The 16,556-nt window shown below is 41.1% G+C and overlaps 1 protein-coding gene across 3 annotated transcripts in view; it reads left to right on the top strand.

Moving 5' to 3' along the window:
* LOC102916413 (uncharacterized) overlaps positions 1 to 13,872 on the top strand; it is a 47,961-nt gene extending 34,089 nt beyond the window's left edge. For 2 of the 3 annotated variants that reach the window (XM_076575867.1, XM_076575868.1), the window contains 4 exons: positions 1,303 to 1,429; positions 7,178 to 7,270; positions 10,064 to 10,174; positions 11,299 to 13,872. In XM_076575867.1, the coding sequence (XP_076431982.1) occupies positions 1,303 to 1,429; positions 7,178 to 7,270; positions 10,064 to 10,174; positions 11,299 to 12,350 (1,383 nt within the window). In that variant the 3' untranslated portion in view covers positions 12,351 to 13,872. Of the gene's footprint in view, positions 1 to 1,302; positions 1,430 to 7,177; positions 7,271 to 10,063; positions 10,175 to 11,294 lie in introns of all 3 variants that reach the window. The other variant, XM_042280558.2, reaches the window with a different exon arrangement.
* Positions 13,873 to 16,556: the final 2,684 nt, after the last annotated feature.

The following is a 16,556-nucleotide window of genomic DNA, read 5'->3' as shown; positions in this document are numbered from 1 at the left end:
GGAATCATAAATAAGTTATTTTAAAACAATTCTTTGATATACATATGATTTTAATTAAAGATGAAAGCAAGGTGCATACTAAGACAGGAATTGTAACAATACAATTCAGATATATACTAGCTTGATGCTTAAACAAAAGGTATGGAAAATGTTCAGTCTTTTCTATAATTAAGCCATTACATCTCTATGAGAGTGGAAAACGTATTTACAATAAAAACACAGTAGTTTGACACGTGTGTGCACCAAGGCATTTCAGGCCATGTTCCCTGGAGTTGTGTGGTGCTATGGAATAACGTTGGGAACGGAGTGAGTGCTTTCACAACAGCTGACCAAAGTTACCTGCTGCAGCATGGGCGGGCACTGCCACAGACACCTGGGATTCAAACACGTTTGATTCAGAATTGATTTTTGGCTATCCCATATTGTGAGAAACAGAAACCCACCTTTTATAGGAACTCTTAGGGAGAGAGGGATAAGAAATATTAGGTAGAAAGAGAGACCTAGCAGATGAGAGGAAAGACATAAACACAGGATAGCTTCAGGAGGACCTGGGTCAATGCCCAACAGCCCAGAACTTAATTAAAAGGGCTTTTTATAACAGTTGCCAAGGGGCAGGTCAAAAGACCTCCCCCTTGCTAGATACAACCAAGTGTAAACCCTTCCAAACACCTGGTACCCAGGCCTGTGGTCCAGTCACCCTCTTACACTGTCCTGCTGGGTAAAGCAAGCTCAGATTTCACTAGGAAACCTCTGTGGGCTCCCACAGCATATTCAGCAAACGTTCATTATCGACAGATTTTCACAGCCTCCACATGGATTTACATGATTCCGTGTGGATTCCACAGTTCAATACTAGTGCTTCTTCTGCTCCAGGCTGTCGGGAATCGAACTCATGGCCCTGCTCCTCTCTTCATGCACTGGCTACCAGCCCCAACATCTGCCTTTTCACTCTTTTGTTCATTCTTTACAGATTTAATGTCATTTTATATGTCACGGGTATAAATGTCTGTCTTTTGCTCATAATAACACAAACCATGCATATACATGTATTTTTCTATGGATTTTTGTTTCTGTTGTAATTCCTTGGAAAAGTTTCTAATTATGTTTTTTTGAATCATAAGATTAACAACACATAGATGAGACTTTTGTGTTAATTTTTCTTTCTATCATAATACAGAATTCAAAACAGACTACATTTTCATAAGACACTGATAAGACATAGATACACATAGACAGTGAATTCCCATTTTCTGTTCCTAAGGCTGAGGACAATTTGGATTGAAGACAGATTTGTCATTCTAGGTGCTGGTGTCCTTTGAGGACGTAGCCGTGGACTTCACCTGGGAGGAGTGGCAGGGCCTGGATGCTGCCCAGAGGACCCTCTACAAGGACGTGATGCTGGAGAACTACAGCAGCCTGGTGTCCCTGGGTGAGTGGCTCCTGTAATTCTCAGAGGTACCAATTGTAGAATGGTTGCTTACTTTTAATGCTAATTTGATATTGTACATTTGAATTGACATGGCAATGATATACATTTGTGAAGAACAGTTTAGCTTGGTGATGCTCACAGTGTGCAATGATCTGATTGGTGTTGACTGATGGTGGATCAGCTCTGGAGTGACTTGTTTGTATTGGGAGCATTTACAATCTCTCTGATGTTGCTTTGAAATATTCAGTTGGTGTCATCCATATGTGTACAATAGTATTGTAGAACTTACGTTATTCCTCCCCTCCTAACATGCCCCGTTAATACTTACCTGTTCTTTTCCATCTCTCCATCCTCTGTATCTTTTCTCACAGTAGGAGCTATTGTTTAACTGTTTGAAGCCATCTTTAGTTTACAAGTATAATGAGAATGTGGAGGACTTTTCATTCTGTGTCTGACATATTTCATCTTCATATTGTAACTTTCCTGGAGAGACAGAGGAAAAGTGTATTTGCTCCAAATATGGATGGAGTTTTATTGCCCAAAGAAAGATTTCATCAATGTTTGGTGAATATATGAGTTTATCGCATTTATTTAGATAGTAAATGTGATTCTCAGAAATACAAAAAACAAAAGCAAAAAAAAACCCTCCAACCCTAGTTAGTTTTTACTTACAGTTTTACCAGCCTACAGTTGGCAAAAGTGCCCCCAGGACGGCTTCTGAGCAGAGACATTCACGATAGTCTTGTAAGGGAATGTTCCCAATCCTGTGCCATCCGTAGCCTAGAGATGTGCTCCGTAGTTTTCATTACATTGCCGTGACTTTGTGCCAAGATCATCCTGTGTATTAAGATGGTGCCAATCATTTCAAGCCAGAATAATAGCCACACTACAGCATAACAGAATGCCCTGTGTGCCTGTCCCTATGACAGGATGTTCTGCTATTTTAAATGTATATGTGCCACAGTTCTCTCCTGACATTCCTTTGTTGAAGAATGTTTTTGTAACGAATTCCCCCCAAGTGCCTGCTTGAGGGGATTTCTAACAGGGTCCAGAATAGGAGCTGAGGATTCTAATCTGAGGGATATTCAAAGAATCTAAACACACTGAGTTCTCTAGTCCATTCACTGTATTCTTCTAAGTCAATTCTATCTACACAGTTTCTTTTCTGTTCTCACACTTAGCTCCTCTCGGGCCCTCCTGCTGGTCTCTCATCTCTATCTAGTTCTTCCCATCTTGTCCTCATCTTTGTTCTTCTCAATCATTCCTCTCTAGTGCTCTCAGAGAACCAGCATATATACATATGCAGTAATTCTTTGGCAAAGCAATTCGAGGCTTGAAGTTTTCAGGGTCACAAAGATGGGTGATAAGGATCCACACATAAAGCAATAAATGTCAGCTTCCAATTACAACCCAAAGGGGAGTGACTAAAGGGGAGTTCTCTGGTCAGGTCAACTAAAGGCTGAGATCAATTAGGGAATCTAGGGATAGCACCTGGCTGAGGAGGAATTAAAACTCAATTTGCACAAGAAAGAAGCTGGGCACCTATCACCTGCCTGGCCTTGTAGGCAGTCTCCTTGGGTCAGTGGGAAGTAACTGTCTTAACTCAGTAACTAACAAATGGCTAAAACATCATCCCAGGAATGTGAGCAGTAAATCTCTTAAGTTAGGGTCTTGTGTAAATAACCCGGGGTGAAGGTAAGGGGTTGAGGATTTAATTGTTAGTGGTTCTTTTCTCTTATCTGTAAGTGAGAGGAGCGAATGTTTATGTGCAGTTTTGTCCTTGGAAAAAGGTATCTTTGCTGAAATACTTTTGTCCGGAGAATGGCCCTGGCCAGATATATGTTATGAAAAATCAACACAGCAGGGAACAGTTATCCAGTTACCCCAAATATATAGGGAAAGTTGTGCCCAAGATTGAAACGCAATCATGAGATTACATGTACATTTAACATGGAAACGCACAGTAAATGGGGAGAATCATAGCTGTTAATGCACAAGAAGTTTACAACAAGAGACAGCCAATTCATTCAAAAGGCAGTAATTCCATAATGCCTGTGTGCTGTGGGATGGTCTGTATGTCAAATTACTCTGATTGGTCAATAAATAAAACACTGATTGTCCAGTGGCCAGGCAGGAAGTATAGGTGGGACTAACAGAGAGGAGAAAAGAAAGAACAGGAAGGTGGAAGGAGTCACTGCCAGCCGCCGCCATGACAAGCAGCATGTGAAGATGCCGGTAAGCCATGAGCCTCGTGGCAAGGTATAGATTTATGAAAATGGATTAATTTAAGATATAAGAACAGTTAGCAAGAAGCCTGCCATGGCCATATAGCTTGTAAGAAAAATAAGTCTCTGTGTTTATTTGGTTGGGTCTGAGTGGCTGTGGGACTGGCGGGTGACAGAGATTTGTCCTGACCGTGGGCAAGGCAGGAAAACTCTAGCTACACTGTGTGATGATTTCCTCTAACAGGACCCTCAGTTCTGGTAGGTTGACCTCTGACCTCTAGCTGTCACTGCTGATACTCCATGGACTTTGGCTGCCAGCAGCTCTCAATACTGTTGTGCACACTTCCCTGCACACACGATGTCACTTTCTTTGTATTCGCTGACAGTGGGACAGTGTCGGTGTCATTCTGGGTCCAGTTCTCAGGGCCACCATTCTGTATTTTCACGTGGCTGCACTAATATATATATTGCTACCACCTGTTTGTGTAGGTTTCTAACATTTTTTATTTTGTATTGTAAAAATAATGTTCTCTCTACAGTTCAGTGAGAGGTCATTTTGGAAAAATCTCTTTCTTTTTTTATTTGTAAATGTATTTGTAAGCCATGTTTGGGAAATACAAATTTAGGTATTTGCTCAGATTTAATGAGCTCTTTCCTTTTCTGTGTTTAGTGAGTAAAATCCGTATATATTCTAGAAATTAACTGCTTGCTGAGTAAATACTTTGCCAGTATTTTCTCATTCTAGGCATGCAGTAGTCATGACATTTAGTCTGATGTAATCTCATCTGGTGATTTTGCTTCTGTAGGCTGGATTGGCAAATATCAAAAAACTCCACGAGCATCATTGTCCTGAGTTTTAGTTTCAGGTCTTAAATTAAATTCTATGATCCATTTAGTTGATCTCTGTCTATGGTATGAAAGGGGTCTGGTCCCTTTCTGTAGCATGTAAATACCCAGGTTTCACAGAATGATTAATTCAAGAGAACTTCCTTTCTGAATGTAAGTTCTGAAGCCTTTGTTGAGAATATGATGCTTGTCACCTTCCCAGCCCGCTGACGCCATGGGGGAGGGAACTCCAAAGGAGGAAAGCGTGTTTTAGTGCCAGGAGGTCAGAGGTTTCTTTGGCATTCTTTTTTGGCCTTTTCCCTTGGATCCTCTGTGGAGGAGGAGCCTCAGAGCTGGAAACACACTGAGGAGCAAGATTTCTCAGCTCTTTTTAGTAGCAGCAGAGATAGATAGAGGCTGACACCTCAGTACCCAGCAGAGTATGTTCCAGTCAGCTCGTTCCTGAGCGTTTCCTGCTAATTAGCAGGAGGTCGGTCCATGGCAGACCCATGACCAGCACCTCCCCACCTGGTCTCTGGAGTCCATTTTTGACCCATACTAAGTATGCATGGATTTTGTTTTGATTCTTAATGTACAGAGTGTTGGATGCTTGTTCATTTCTATACGCAAGTACCATGTCTCTGGTATGAGTCACACATGGTCATATTGTGATAGTTATGTCTTAATCTGCTCCACTTTCTATTCTGTAGAGATTATTTACATCTTTATTTGTTGGGGATGTTGGATCTGCCATTGGCATCTGTGTCCATGTCTGGATTTGATGAAATATTTTTTTTTTAAGATCTTTTTTAAGATTTTTTTTTTTTTCTGGAGCTGAGGACTGAACCCAGGGCCTTGCACTTGCTAGGCAAGCGCTCTACCACTGAGCTAAATCCCCAACCCCCATGTCTGGATTTGAAATCACTGTTATGGCCAGTATGTAAAGGGACAGGTGAGAACCCAGTTGTAACGTAGGTGTTCATTTAGGAGCAACTTTAGGCTTCCTTCTTTGTGGTTTTAGGATTCTCTTTGTCTCAGAATTTTGCTAATTTGGATGTAATGTGAGACAAAATGATTTGTTGCTCTAAATCTATTAGGGTCCATTGCATACGCCTATCTTTGTTTTTATTTTTATATCTATTCTCTTTTCTTCTGGAACACAAATAATGCAAATGTTTGTTTTCTTAAAAGGATCATGTTGCCAGGCAGTGGTGGTGCATGCCTTTAATCCCAGCACTTGGGAGGCAGAGGCAGGTAGAGCTCAGTGAGTTCAAGGTCAGCCTAGTCTACAAAGTGAGTTCCAGGACAGCCAGGACTGTTAGACGGAGAAACCCTGTCTCAAAAAAAGAAAAAAAAAGGGGGGGGGAGGACCATGTTTCTATATATTTTTTAAATTTTATTTTAAAAATGTTATGCATGTGGGTATCTTACCTTCTTACATGTCTGTGCACCCTTGTGTGCTTGGTGCCCTTGGAGGCCAGAAGAGGGCGTTGGATACGCTGGAACTGGAGTTACAGATGGGTGAGGAAGAGCAGCTTGTGCTCTTAACTGCGGAGCGGTCTCTCTAGACCCTGTCTTCTCTCCAGTTCTCTAGTTTGCCTTTGTGTGTTTTAAGATAGCCAATCTTTGTGTCATTGTTCGTCTCTGTTGGTCATTCCAGCTGCCACGTCTTCCTGCCTTTTCCTTTTTTGTTTGTTTGTTTGTTTGTTTTGCTTTTTTGAGACAGGCTTTCTCTGTGTAGCTTTGGAGCCTGTCCTGGATCTCACTCTGTAGCCCAGGCGGGCCTCGAACTCACAGAGATCCACCTGCCTCCACCTCCCAAGTGCTGCTTTTTCCATTTTTCATCAGTTGAGCTCTTCTCTTCCAAATCTTCTGGGTGGTTCTTTTTTTAATGACTACATTTTCTTTGTTGAACTTACCCTAAATAGCAGACTATCCAAGTTCCTTGAGTCTTCTTCTTCATTGTTTACTTGAAGCTTCCTTTGTTCCTTGTCTTTTGTTTGTTTGTTTGTTTTTTGGTGTGTGTATGTGTATGACTATATGGAGTGTGATCATATAGGTATGTGGGTGTCCATGGAAGCCAGAGAAGGATGTCAGGCATTCTTCTCTACTGCTCTCTGCCTTGTTCACCTGAGACAGTGCCTCTCACTGAACCTGGAGCTCAGCTGGCAGCTAGCCATTCCCAGAAACGCCCGTGTCCACCCTCGACAGCCCTGCGTTTAAGGTGTGTGCAGCTCTGCCAGCGTTTGAAATGACTGCTGGGGCTTGAACTCAGGGCTTCATCCTTCAGAGCAGACCACCAGGCCACCATCCAGTCTTCCCTTTGAGGTTTCTTAAAATCATGACTTAAATGTCATTTGGGGACAACATTCCAGTCAGCGGAGGGATACAGTTCAGTTGACAGCATACTCTACCACTGAGCTAAATCCCCAACCCCCATGTCTGGATTTGAAATCACTGTTATGGCCAGTATGTAAAGGGACAGGTGAGAACCCAGTTGTAACATAGGTGTTACATGTGTAACACCTCCCATGTGTAAGGCCATAGGTTTAACCTCCAATCTATCAAAAAAAAAAAAAAGGAAGGAAGACGTTTCTGATCATTCAGCATTGCACAGTTCCTAAGACATAGCTGTTGTCTCCACCAGTGCTCCTGACTAGCACTTTGTCACAGTCTGTCCATTACTTCTCATTCGCAGGGCACTGCATGGCCAAACCTGAGTTGATCTTCAACTTGGAGCATGGGTTTGGGCCGTGGCGCACAGCAGACGCCTCAGTGTGGAACCTCGCAGGTCAGTGATTGCTACAACGTGAGAGAAGACAGTCACACAGAGACCATCAGATGCTGGTCATACTGGACTGTTCAGCAAGTTTCATCGAAACCCAGACTTGAGTTTCACTTGAGCCTCACGGACCACACACTTGTTTTATCCAGGTTCCCCCAAGTTCTGCCAGTTTCTTGATGTTGAGGAATACCTTTTCTTTGTCCTGCTGCTCTTCGGAATAATTCAGTTCCTTTACCCGGGTCTTAGGTTGTGCTTCCTCCCTCCCTTTATTACCATATGTTTTCAGTTAGGGATTTATTGACATTATCTCAACACTGACTTTTGACCAGTGCTTGTCTTTGCAATTATCGTGATACTTAGTCACACACAAACGCATCTCCTCTTAAGATCCTTCCACTTAGCGTGTGAAAAGTGAAGCAAAGGAATGGCGTATGGTGAGGAGACGAACAGCACAGAGAACGTTTATCAGGAGCAGAGGGAAGAGTATGGAGCTTCAGAGGGGAAAATATTAAAGGAGTTTTCATTTATTTCACTTTTACTTTGTGATGACTGTTTTCCAAATTTGCCATAAAATACACATGTGGATTTCAATTTAAGACTAGACAGAGAAGCTGACTGAAAATTAGTGCTGTAGTTGTGGCGCCTGTGGAATTTTTAAGAAAAGTGAGAAAGAGGACGACAGAAGGGTCGAATGTCACGTGAGCAGTTCTTCCCAGGCCGCGTGACTCTGAAGTCAGAGTTACAAAGGTGCGTGTATGGTGTGTGGAGACAAAAGGAGAAAGCTCTGAGCAGTTACCAGACACCAGAGAAATCACTCAAAAGCCAGGACTATTCAGAAGGATAGGTGAATGAAGTCAAGTGCCAGAGAGAGAGAACTTGGTCAGTCAAGTGCTTGCCTGCCAAGGCTACAGCCACAAGTACCGAAATTAAAACATGGCTTGGTGGCCCGTGCCTGTAAACTTGGGCTTTGGAGGTGGAGACGGGCAGACCCCCGGGGCTCCGTGGCCAGCTGCCTCATAAACTGGTGAACCTCAGGTTCCACTGAGAGACTGTGTCTCAAACAAGGTAAACAGTACCTGAGGTTCACCCCGTAAGCTCCCCATGTGTGTGCGCACATGTTCATACACACAAACACACTGCATGTGCACCCATGTGAACCACATGTACAAGGTCAATTTAACTCTTTCATGGAAAATTCAGCTTCTTAGGTGAGGAATTCAGCAGAGTGATTCTGAAAAAAAAATATACACTCTCAGATCTTGGAAGAGAAAAGCTAAATTAAAAACAATAACAACAACAACAGAAACACTCTTTGGAAAGTACAGAGCGTGGAAGAAAGAATACCAGGAATTTGTTTGAAGACAACCTTGAGCAGGTGTAACAATTACATGGTACTAAGAGGGAAAACAGAGCAGTTATAGCACTACTACACTGAAGAGCTCTTGAGTCGTTTTATGAGAGCTTCAATCTGTGACTCTTATTAAGCAGTGAATTGAGAGTAAGGTCAACAGAAAACACATTTCATGAAATTGGTATAGAATATTGTATAAGTCTTGGTCAGGAGACAGGTGTCCAAATCTATGGCATTTACAACCACAAGTTGATAGACACTGAGAACACTTCCTCATTATAGTTAAGACGGCAAGAGGACAGAATATGGGCAAAGTATTGAAAACTATAAGCAAAAAGTGTCCTTAGTTTGTTTTGTTTGGGTTTGGTTTTTGAGACAGGATCTCACTGTGTAGCTCTCGCTGGTCTGGAACATTATGTAGATCAGTCTGGCCTTGAACTCAAAGGGATCCACATGCCCCTACCTCCAGTTTGCTGGCATTAAAGACATGTGCCACCACACCCAGGTGTTTTTTTGTTTTTGTTTTTGTTTTTAATATATGAGTCTACTATCATAGTTGATCTCTTAACAGAAACTGTGAGTTCCAGAAAGTTTAGTCTTTGGTGTTTTAAGCCCTGAAAATACAAACTGCTAATCAAGATTATTCTATGAAGCAAAGTCTAAAATCAGATAATGTTATGAATTTCTGTGATAAACATAAATGGAATAACTCCATGAATACTAAGCCACTATTACAGAAGATATTTAAAACAAAGTAACAAAATTCTTTTTGTAAAGGCAAGCCACAAGCAACTTATCTCATAAAAAATCATTCCCATAAAACCCTATGGAGGATCCTGCTCTTCTTTATTAATGCAAAGTACACTAATTGAAACATAGTAACAATCTTTCCCCTAATCTATGGTGTACTAGGGAGAGAGAATATTTAAGGTAGCTAGTAGAAGAGAGTTTCCGTGTTTCCTATCTGAAAGAGGCATGGCATTATATATTCGGAAAACAGAGAATCAGGACAGGTAGAAGAGTGAAGGGGACATCTATATAAAACCCTGCAGCTGAGACGTGGCGGGTGTTTTATCGCCGTGTTCCAACAGTGCAGCAGTGTACCAGAGAACCGCACTACCTCTTAGTGTTTTTCTAATTCATTAAAGACTAGGATATGCACAGTTATACAAAGATATTTTAAAAGTTCAAATGTAAGCTGGGCGGTGGTGGTGCACTTGGGAGGCAGAAGCAAGCAAATCTGTGAGTTCAAGGCCAGCCTGGTCTACAGAGTGAATTCTAAGGCAGCCAGGGCTACACAGAGAAACCCTGTCTTTAAAAACAAAGACAAAAACAAAACAAAAAAGTTCAAATGTGATGATAAGAAGGCACTATTTCACTTTTATGTTTGATTTGTACAGAGCTTATGTCCAATTCATGATAATTGACAATTTCAATAATATTTTCAGGTGTCAACAAAATGAGTAGCCTGGTTGAGACCAGCCGGAAAAATGGAGACAGACATTTCTGGCAAATTGAAATCAACAGCAATACATCAAATGAAGAACTTGTTGAAGTAGGTAAAGCTGATGTGAGCACAAACTGGGTCTTGATTGGGTTCATTTTCTCTGCCAGTTAAAGAATGGAAAGAAAAAAGAAAGGCAAGGCAGGAAGTATCGTAGGTGCAACAACCAGCTTCAGGGGAACGCCAGACAGATAACCGGTGAAGAAGGCTGTCACTGGGTTAGTAGAGTGAGGAAACACACCAGCCACACAGAGAAAGACCTCTGTAGAGCCAGGGCCCCAGGAGCCTGAAATCCAGCCTCTTGTTAAGGTCTTGGGGGTTCAAGGGTGTTTGAGGGGTCTTTGTCCCCCTAATTTAGGGTTGGTCCATTTGAACGAAGACCAAGTGGCCAATAGACCATAACTTTGGTGTGAACATGTGCTGATACATCCTTGAACTTGTTGGAGATCCAGCACCAGGATACCCTGCTGGCAGAAGAAGCTCGCCAGGCCTTTCTTTGAAGCTGCCAGGCTTTTCTCTCAGGTCAGGAGTGTGAGGAAGAAGCTGCTTCTTTGGAAGTTCAACATCTTATTACCTAGTTATGACCCTCTTCCTACCCGTCTACCTACTCGAGATCCAGTGCCAAGTCCCTCAAAACCATATTTCAACTTCAAACACAAAGAGTGGAAACTATTTTAGTAATGTTTCCTCAGGAACTTAATCTATGGCAGGACAAGCTTCTCAGTAGTGAACCTGGTGAGATGTAGGCTACAAAAGAATCTGACCATTTTAAAGTAATTGAAACCCTTCAGTTACCCTGCACTTCTGAGTATCCATAATACAGTCAGTCATGTCATTTTGAATCAGGAAAAACCTACAAAGTCAGTGTTATTGACACAGAAGTTTTCATTTGTAGAGGAGCACTAATGAGCTCAATGAATATAGGAAATCCTTTGATGAGGCATGACTTATTCAAGTCATAGCACAGATTAGGATGCAAAATTTCTAATAGACTGTATGTAAGATAACATTCTTTGACTAAATTCATTAAAGGAAGTAAAATAGTGGAGAGAAGTATTTCAATGTAGTAATTGTAAGAATTGTCATTTGGAAACCATGATAAGCAAAACATCATGGTAAATTCTATAAATTCTCCATGTGAATATGAGGAATTTAACAAATTCTTCTGTCTTAAGGCAGAATTAAAGATTCATGAAGAAATCCATCGAGGGACAAAATTCTATGAATGCGAAGTATGTTTAGAAGCATTTTACCTGAAGTCACACTATAGCAAAAATCAGAGATATCACACATGCGAGAATCCATATGACTGTAAGGAATGTAGACAAGCTTTCTATTCTAAGTCTACCTTCAGTCGATATCAGCGGCTCGAGAGAGGGGAGAAACCCCATGCATGTCTGGAATGTGGGAAGACCTTCTACTGCAAGTCACACCTCACTGTGCATCAGAGAACTCACACAGGCGAGAAGCCCTATGACTGTAAAGAATGCAGGAAAGCTTTCTACAGCAAGTCACAGCTCAATGTCCATCTGAGAATTCATACAGGGGAGAAGCCTTATGAATGTAAAGACTGTAGAAAAGCCTTCTACCGAAATTCTGACCTCACTGTGCATCAGAGGACTCACACAGGCGAGAAGCCCTATGAATGTAAAGTATGCAATAAAGCTTTCTACTGCAATTCACAGCTCACTGTCCATCACAGGACTCACACGGGCGAGAAGCCTTATGAATGTCAGGTATGCAGTAAAGCTTTCTACTGCAAGTCACAACTCGCAGTCCATCACAGGACTCACACAGGTGAGAAGCCGTATGAATGTAAAGAATGCAGGAAGGCATTCCAGTGCAGGTCAGACCTCACTCGACATCGGAGAACTCACACTGGTGAGAGACCGTATGAATGTAACGAGTGCAGGAAAGCTTTCTATCGCAAGTCAGACCTCACTGTGCATCAGAGGACTCATACAGGTGAGAAGCCCTATGAATGCAAAGAATGCAGGAAAGCTTTCTACTGTAACTCACAGCTCACTGTCCATCAAAGACATCACACAGGTGAGAAGCCCTATGAATGTAAAGACTGTGGGAAAGCCTTTCAATGCAAGTATGAACTCACTCGACATCAGAGAACACATACAGGTGAGAAACCCTACGTATGTCTAGAATGCAAGAAAGCTTTCTACACCAAGTCAGATCTCACTCGGCATCTGAAAACACATGCAGGTGACAAACCCTGAATATAAAGAGTACAGAAAAGCTTGACACAATAAGTCAGGCCCTAACTGACATCAGAGGATACACATAAAGTCTTTTTACCATATAATTAGACCTTACTTAATATCAGTGAATTCATACAGATGCAAAAACCCCATGAAAATAAAGTGAGAAAATTCCCTGCTCTAGCTCATTCCCATGTACAGACGAGCAAATTTAGGGAATGTGAGAAGGCTTCATGTGGTTAAGTCCCACGTGCTATCATGTAGTATGTGCAGGTGAATGGCCCATTGAATATAAAGAATGCTAGAACACTTTTCTAAACCATAAAGTGCATCCAGTGGGCAGGAAAGCTCCTACAGGTAGACTTTATCAATATGTATAACACAGAACACTTTGATACCTAAGTCAGACCTCAGCCTATATCAAAAACCTCATAAAGATGCAGTCGTGTACAGGAAGTGAGTTGGCCAGGTGTAGGTTTTCATCCTGACCCGTGTGGGTGATCTTGGCAGAGACTTATTTGGACTTGATGTTTAGCTGCATAGCAAGACACCAAACCAAAAGATTGGGAAAGCCAGGTGTGGTGGTGCACACCTGTAATCCCAGCACTCGGGAGGCAGTGTCGTCACGTGGATCACTGTGAGTTTGAGGCTAACCTGGTCAACATAGTGTGTTCTGGACCAGCTAGGGCTATACAGTGAAATCCTGTCACAAAAAAATGAGAAAATCTTAATGACAGGAGACGCCATGTGTTGTTAAACCATCAGAAAGTAAAGCCTGACGGAAGCTTTTTAAATAGTACTTGAAAGTCAGCTGACATCAGAAACACAACAAACAGATAATAAAGCACAAGAGCGTGATACAGGAGTATGGGTGCCACGTTTCGTCTGGCTCTGCATCAGTACAAGAATTTCAGTATTCAGCTGTGTACACACACATTAGAAATCCCATCAGGCTACAGATTACAGAAGCTCACATGTTAGCAAGCATGACATCTTGTGAAGGTGAGAGCATATTTGAATTTTTAAAATTGGTTGAACCAAGGACGTGGCTCAGTCACGGTGCACTTGTGAGGCACAGGCATTTCCTCTGTCATATTTGAGACTTCCTACCTGTCACTCAGGTTTTCAGCGTTCATGCTCATTAGTCAGTTGTAGAAAGTAGAAGCAGTTGTGAAGACGCTGTAACAAACTGGACATGCGTTACTGTGAGCACTGTCCATGTGATCACACCTTTTCAGAGAAGGAGGTACACTATGCAGGCCGGGCTGACTTTGAATCCTTTATGTCCTCATATTCGTGATCATACTGCCTCTTGCTCTTGAGAGCTTGGATTAGAGCAATGGTCTTCCATGCAACCATGTATCCCTTTAATATGTGAAAATTTTTCAGTAAAAGTTCAACATTTTATATATCATAAATTTTGGGGAGAAAATTTCAGTTTATGTAACTTGCATGTTAATTTCCAGATGGAACTGTTTGATATGGTATTGGAAATCACACATTCACTGTATACTACCAAATAAACACAGTGCTATTTCCAGCCAGTGTATATTAAGCTTGTTCTTTGGGCATTTATTTTCTCATAACTAGAGTTTGGTAGTAGTTAATGGACATGGTAGACAAAGACCAGCAATGCTGATAAACATCTGGTAGTACACAATTACTTCTCACAACATACATTTTTCTTCTGTATGTTAGTATTTTGTGTTAAAACTTTGCCTGTCAAATACTCAGCATAACAGTGTAGGAAATATGTATACTTTGTCTAAAAAATATTTAAGAAGGAAAATGGAAGTGGTAGAATACATGCCTTTATATGTTTGTAGTCTTGATTGGAATTTTCAATATATATAAGTGAGATAGATAGATAGATAGATAGATAGATAGATAGATAGATAGATAGATAGATAGATAGGTTTTCAATATATATAAGTGAGATAGATAGATAGATATAGATGATAGATAGATGATAGACAGACAGATAGATAGGTAGATAGATATAAAGATAGATAGATAGATAGATAGATAGATAGATAGATAGATAGATAGATAGATAGATAGATATTGTAACTTACCCTGTTGATTTGTCTTTTTGTTACTATGACTAATTGTCACCAGAAACAAATTAAGATTGAAGTAGTTGTTTTGGATTGTGGTTTCAAAGGATTTCGTTAATGTTTACTTTGCCAAAGACCAATGTGAAGAACATTATGGTGACAGGTAGGTGTGGTAGAAGAGTTTCCTCACATCATGACAGGAAATGGACCAAAACCAGACCATATACAATCTTACATCTTCCGTCGCATGACCCTAATGACATAAACTCAACTTAACACTGTCTCCTAAAGTTTGTATCACCTCCAAAACCAATGTCCACATTTGAGTTCAAGTTCCGTGGGAGAAATTTCATGTCAAAACCAAAGTACACTAAAAATATCCACCTTTAATAAAATTCCATTCTGTTTCTAAATTTTTAAATATGGTGCCCTTTACATTTTACTATGTGTCTTCTTTATTCTTCCATAGCTAAATGTTATAAAACTATCCCATAAGTGAGAGTAAGAATTTATTTTTAATGTGTTAACAAAACTAAGCCAACATGACTAACAGAGCAGTTTTTTAACTGTTACTGAATTTTTTTAATGAAAATCGTTTCCTTGCCTGCAATATACATGGATTGTAGTTCCCACTCCCCCAACTCCTCCCATCCTCCCAAGTCCACATCCTTTCCTGCTCTCTCACTAGAAAACAAACAGGCATCTTTAAAAATGAAAAAATAATAAAGCTAAAATAAAAACAAACAAAGCCGGGCGGTGGTGGTGCACGCCTTTAATCCCAGCACTCTGGAGGCAGAGCCAGGCGGATCTCTGTGAGTTCGAGGTCATCCTGGGCTACAGAGTGAGTTCCAGGAAAGGCACAAAGCTACACAGAGAAACCCTGTCTCAAAAAACAAAAACAACAACAAAAAGTTATATGGAAACCATGTGCAGCAATGATGGTGACCATTGTAATTTACAAAATTACTCTTATTTCCGGAGGCTGGAGTGCCTCAAGATACTTATCTATGAAAAAAAAGTTCTCATTTTAGTCAGTCTGAACTTGGTGGTGTCATCTGGGTCTACATGAAGTTATTTGGGAATTTATCTTGATTGAATCTCTACGTCTATATCATGCTGATATTTCCTCTGAAGTCCTTTCAGGACTATATGAGTATGTCTGTTGATACACTGGTGTGATTCTTCAGCAAGTGTGGGAATATGTCCAAAAAGAAAGACACAGCAGAAAGACCTGGTTAGAACATTTGTGTGTGTGTGTGTGTGTGTGTGTGTGTGTGTGTGTGTGTGTGTGTGTGTGAGAGAGAGAGAGAGAGAGAGAGAGAGAGAGAGAGAGAGAGAGAGAGAGAGTTGGATATTATGCCCTCATTTGAAATGTCTAAGATTGTCAGGGTGGAGAATGATGATTGAAGGTCTAGTGACCTCATGCATTAGCTACTTTTGTTGTGATAAGACACCATGACTAAGGCAATTTATAGAAGAAATTGTTTATTTCAGTTTAGCGTCTGTTATGTCAGGGTGGAATAGCGTGGCAGCTGGAATAGGATGCTGAAAGCTCACATCTTGAACTGCAGACCCGAAGCAGAGAGAGCAAACCGGAAATGGTGAAAGTCGCTCTCAAAGCCTGCCTCCAGTGACACACTTCCTTCAACAAGGACACATTCCTAAACCCTCCCCCAAACAATGCTACCGACTGGGGACCAAGTCTTCAAATACATGAGCCTTTGGAGGACATTCTCATCACCACACGTCCATTGCATGAACTCTATGCTTGAGGACACATAGGAAGTGCATTAGCTTCCTAATTGTATGAAGGAATACCTTTATGCCAGCTCCAGACAGCATTCTGTTACTGCCTGTAACACTGGTGCTTTAGGAGACAGCCCTGACACTTCCGTCCCCCAGCTCCAGACAGCTCCGTGGCTCTGGGCACTGCTATATCACACCTGCCAAATGATGTTAATTGCACATAAATCTCAAATGCAAAGATGTGTAGAGATACAGAAGTAGCATCTATTTTAATGAAAAACAGTGAACACAGACTAGTTCATGATTAATTGAGAGTTAATTGTAGAGCAAAAAAAATTAAGCATAATGTATAAGGATAATATTAAACTACTATGATGATATAATTCTATTCATAACTCAGTGAATATATACCTGTATACAC

The sequence above is a fragment of the Peromyscus maniculatus genome, chromosome 7, assembly GCF_049852395.1.
Source record: "Peromyscus maniculatus bairdii isolate BWxNUB_F1_BW_parent chromosome 7, HU_Pman_BW_mat_3.1, whole genome shotgun sequence".
In the NCBI taxonomy this organism is placed as follows: Eukaryota; Metazoa; Chordata; class Mammalia; order Rodentia; family Cricetidae; genus Peromyscus; species Peromyscus maniculatus.
The sequence above is the reverse complement of the archived record's forward strand: the minus strand, read 5'-3'. Positions and strand labels throughout refer to the sequence as shown.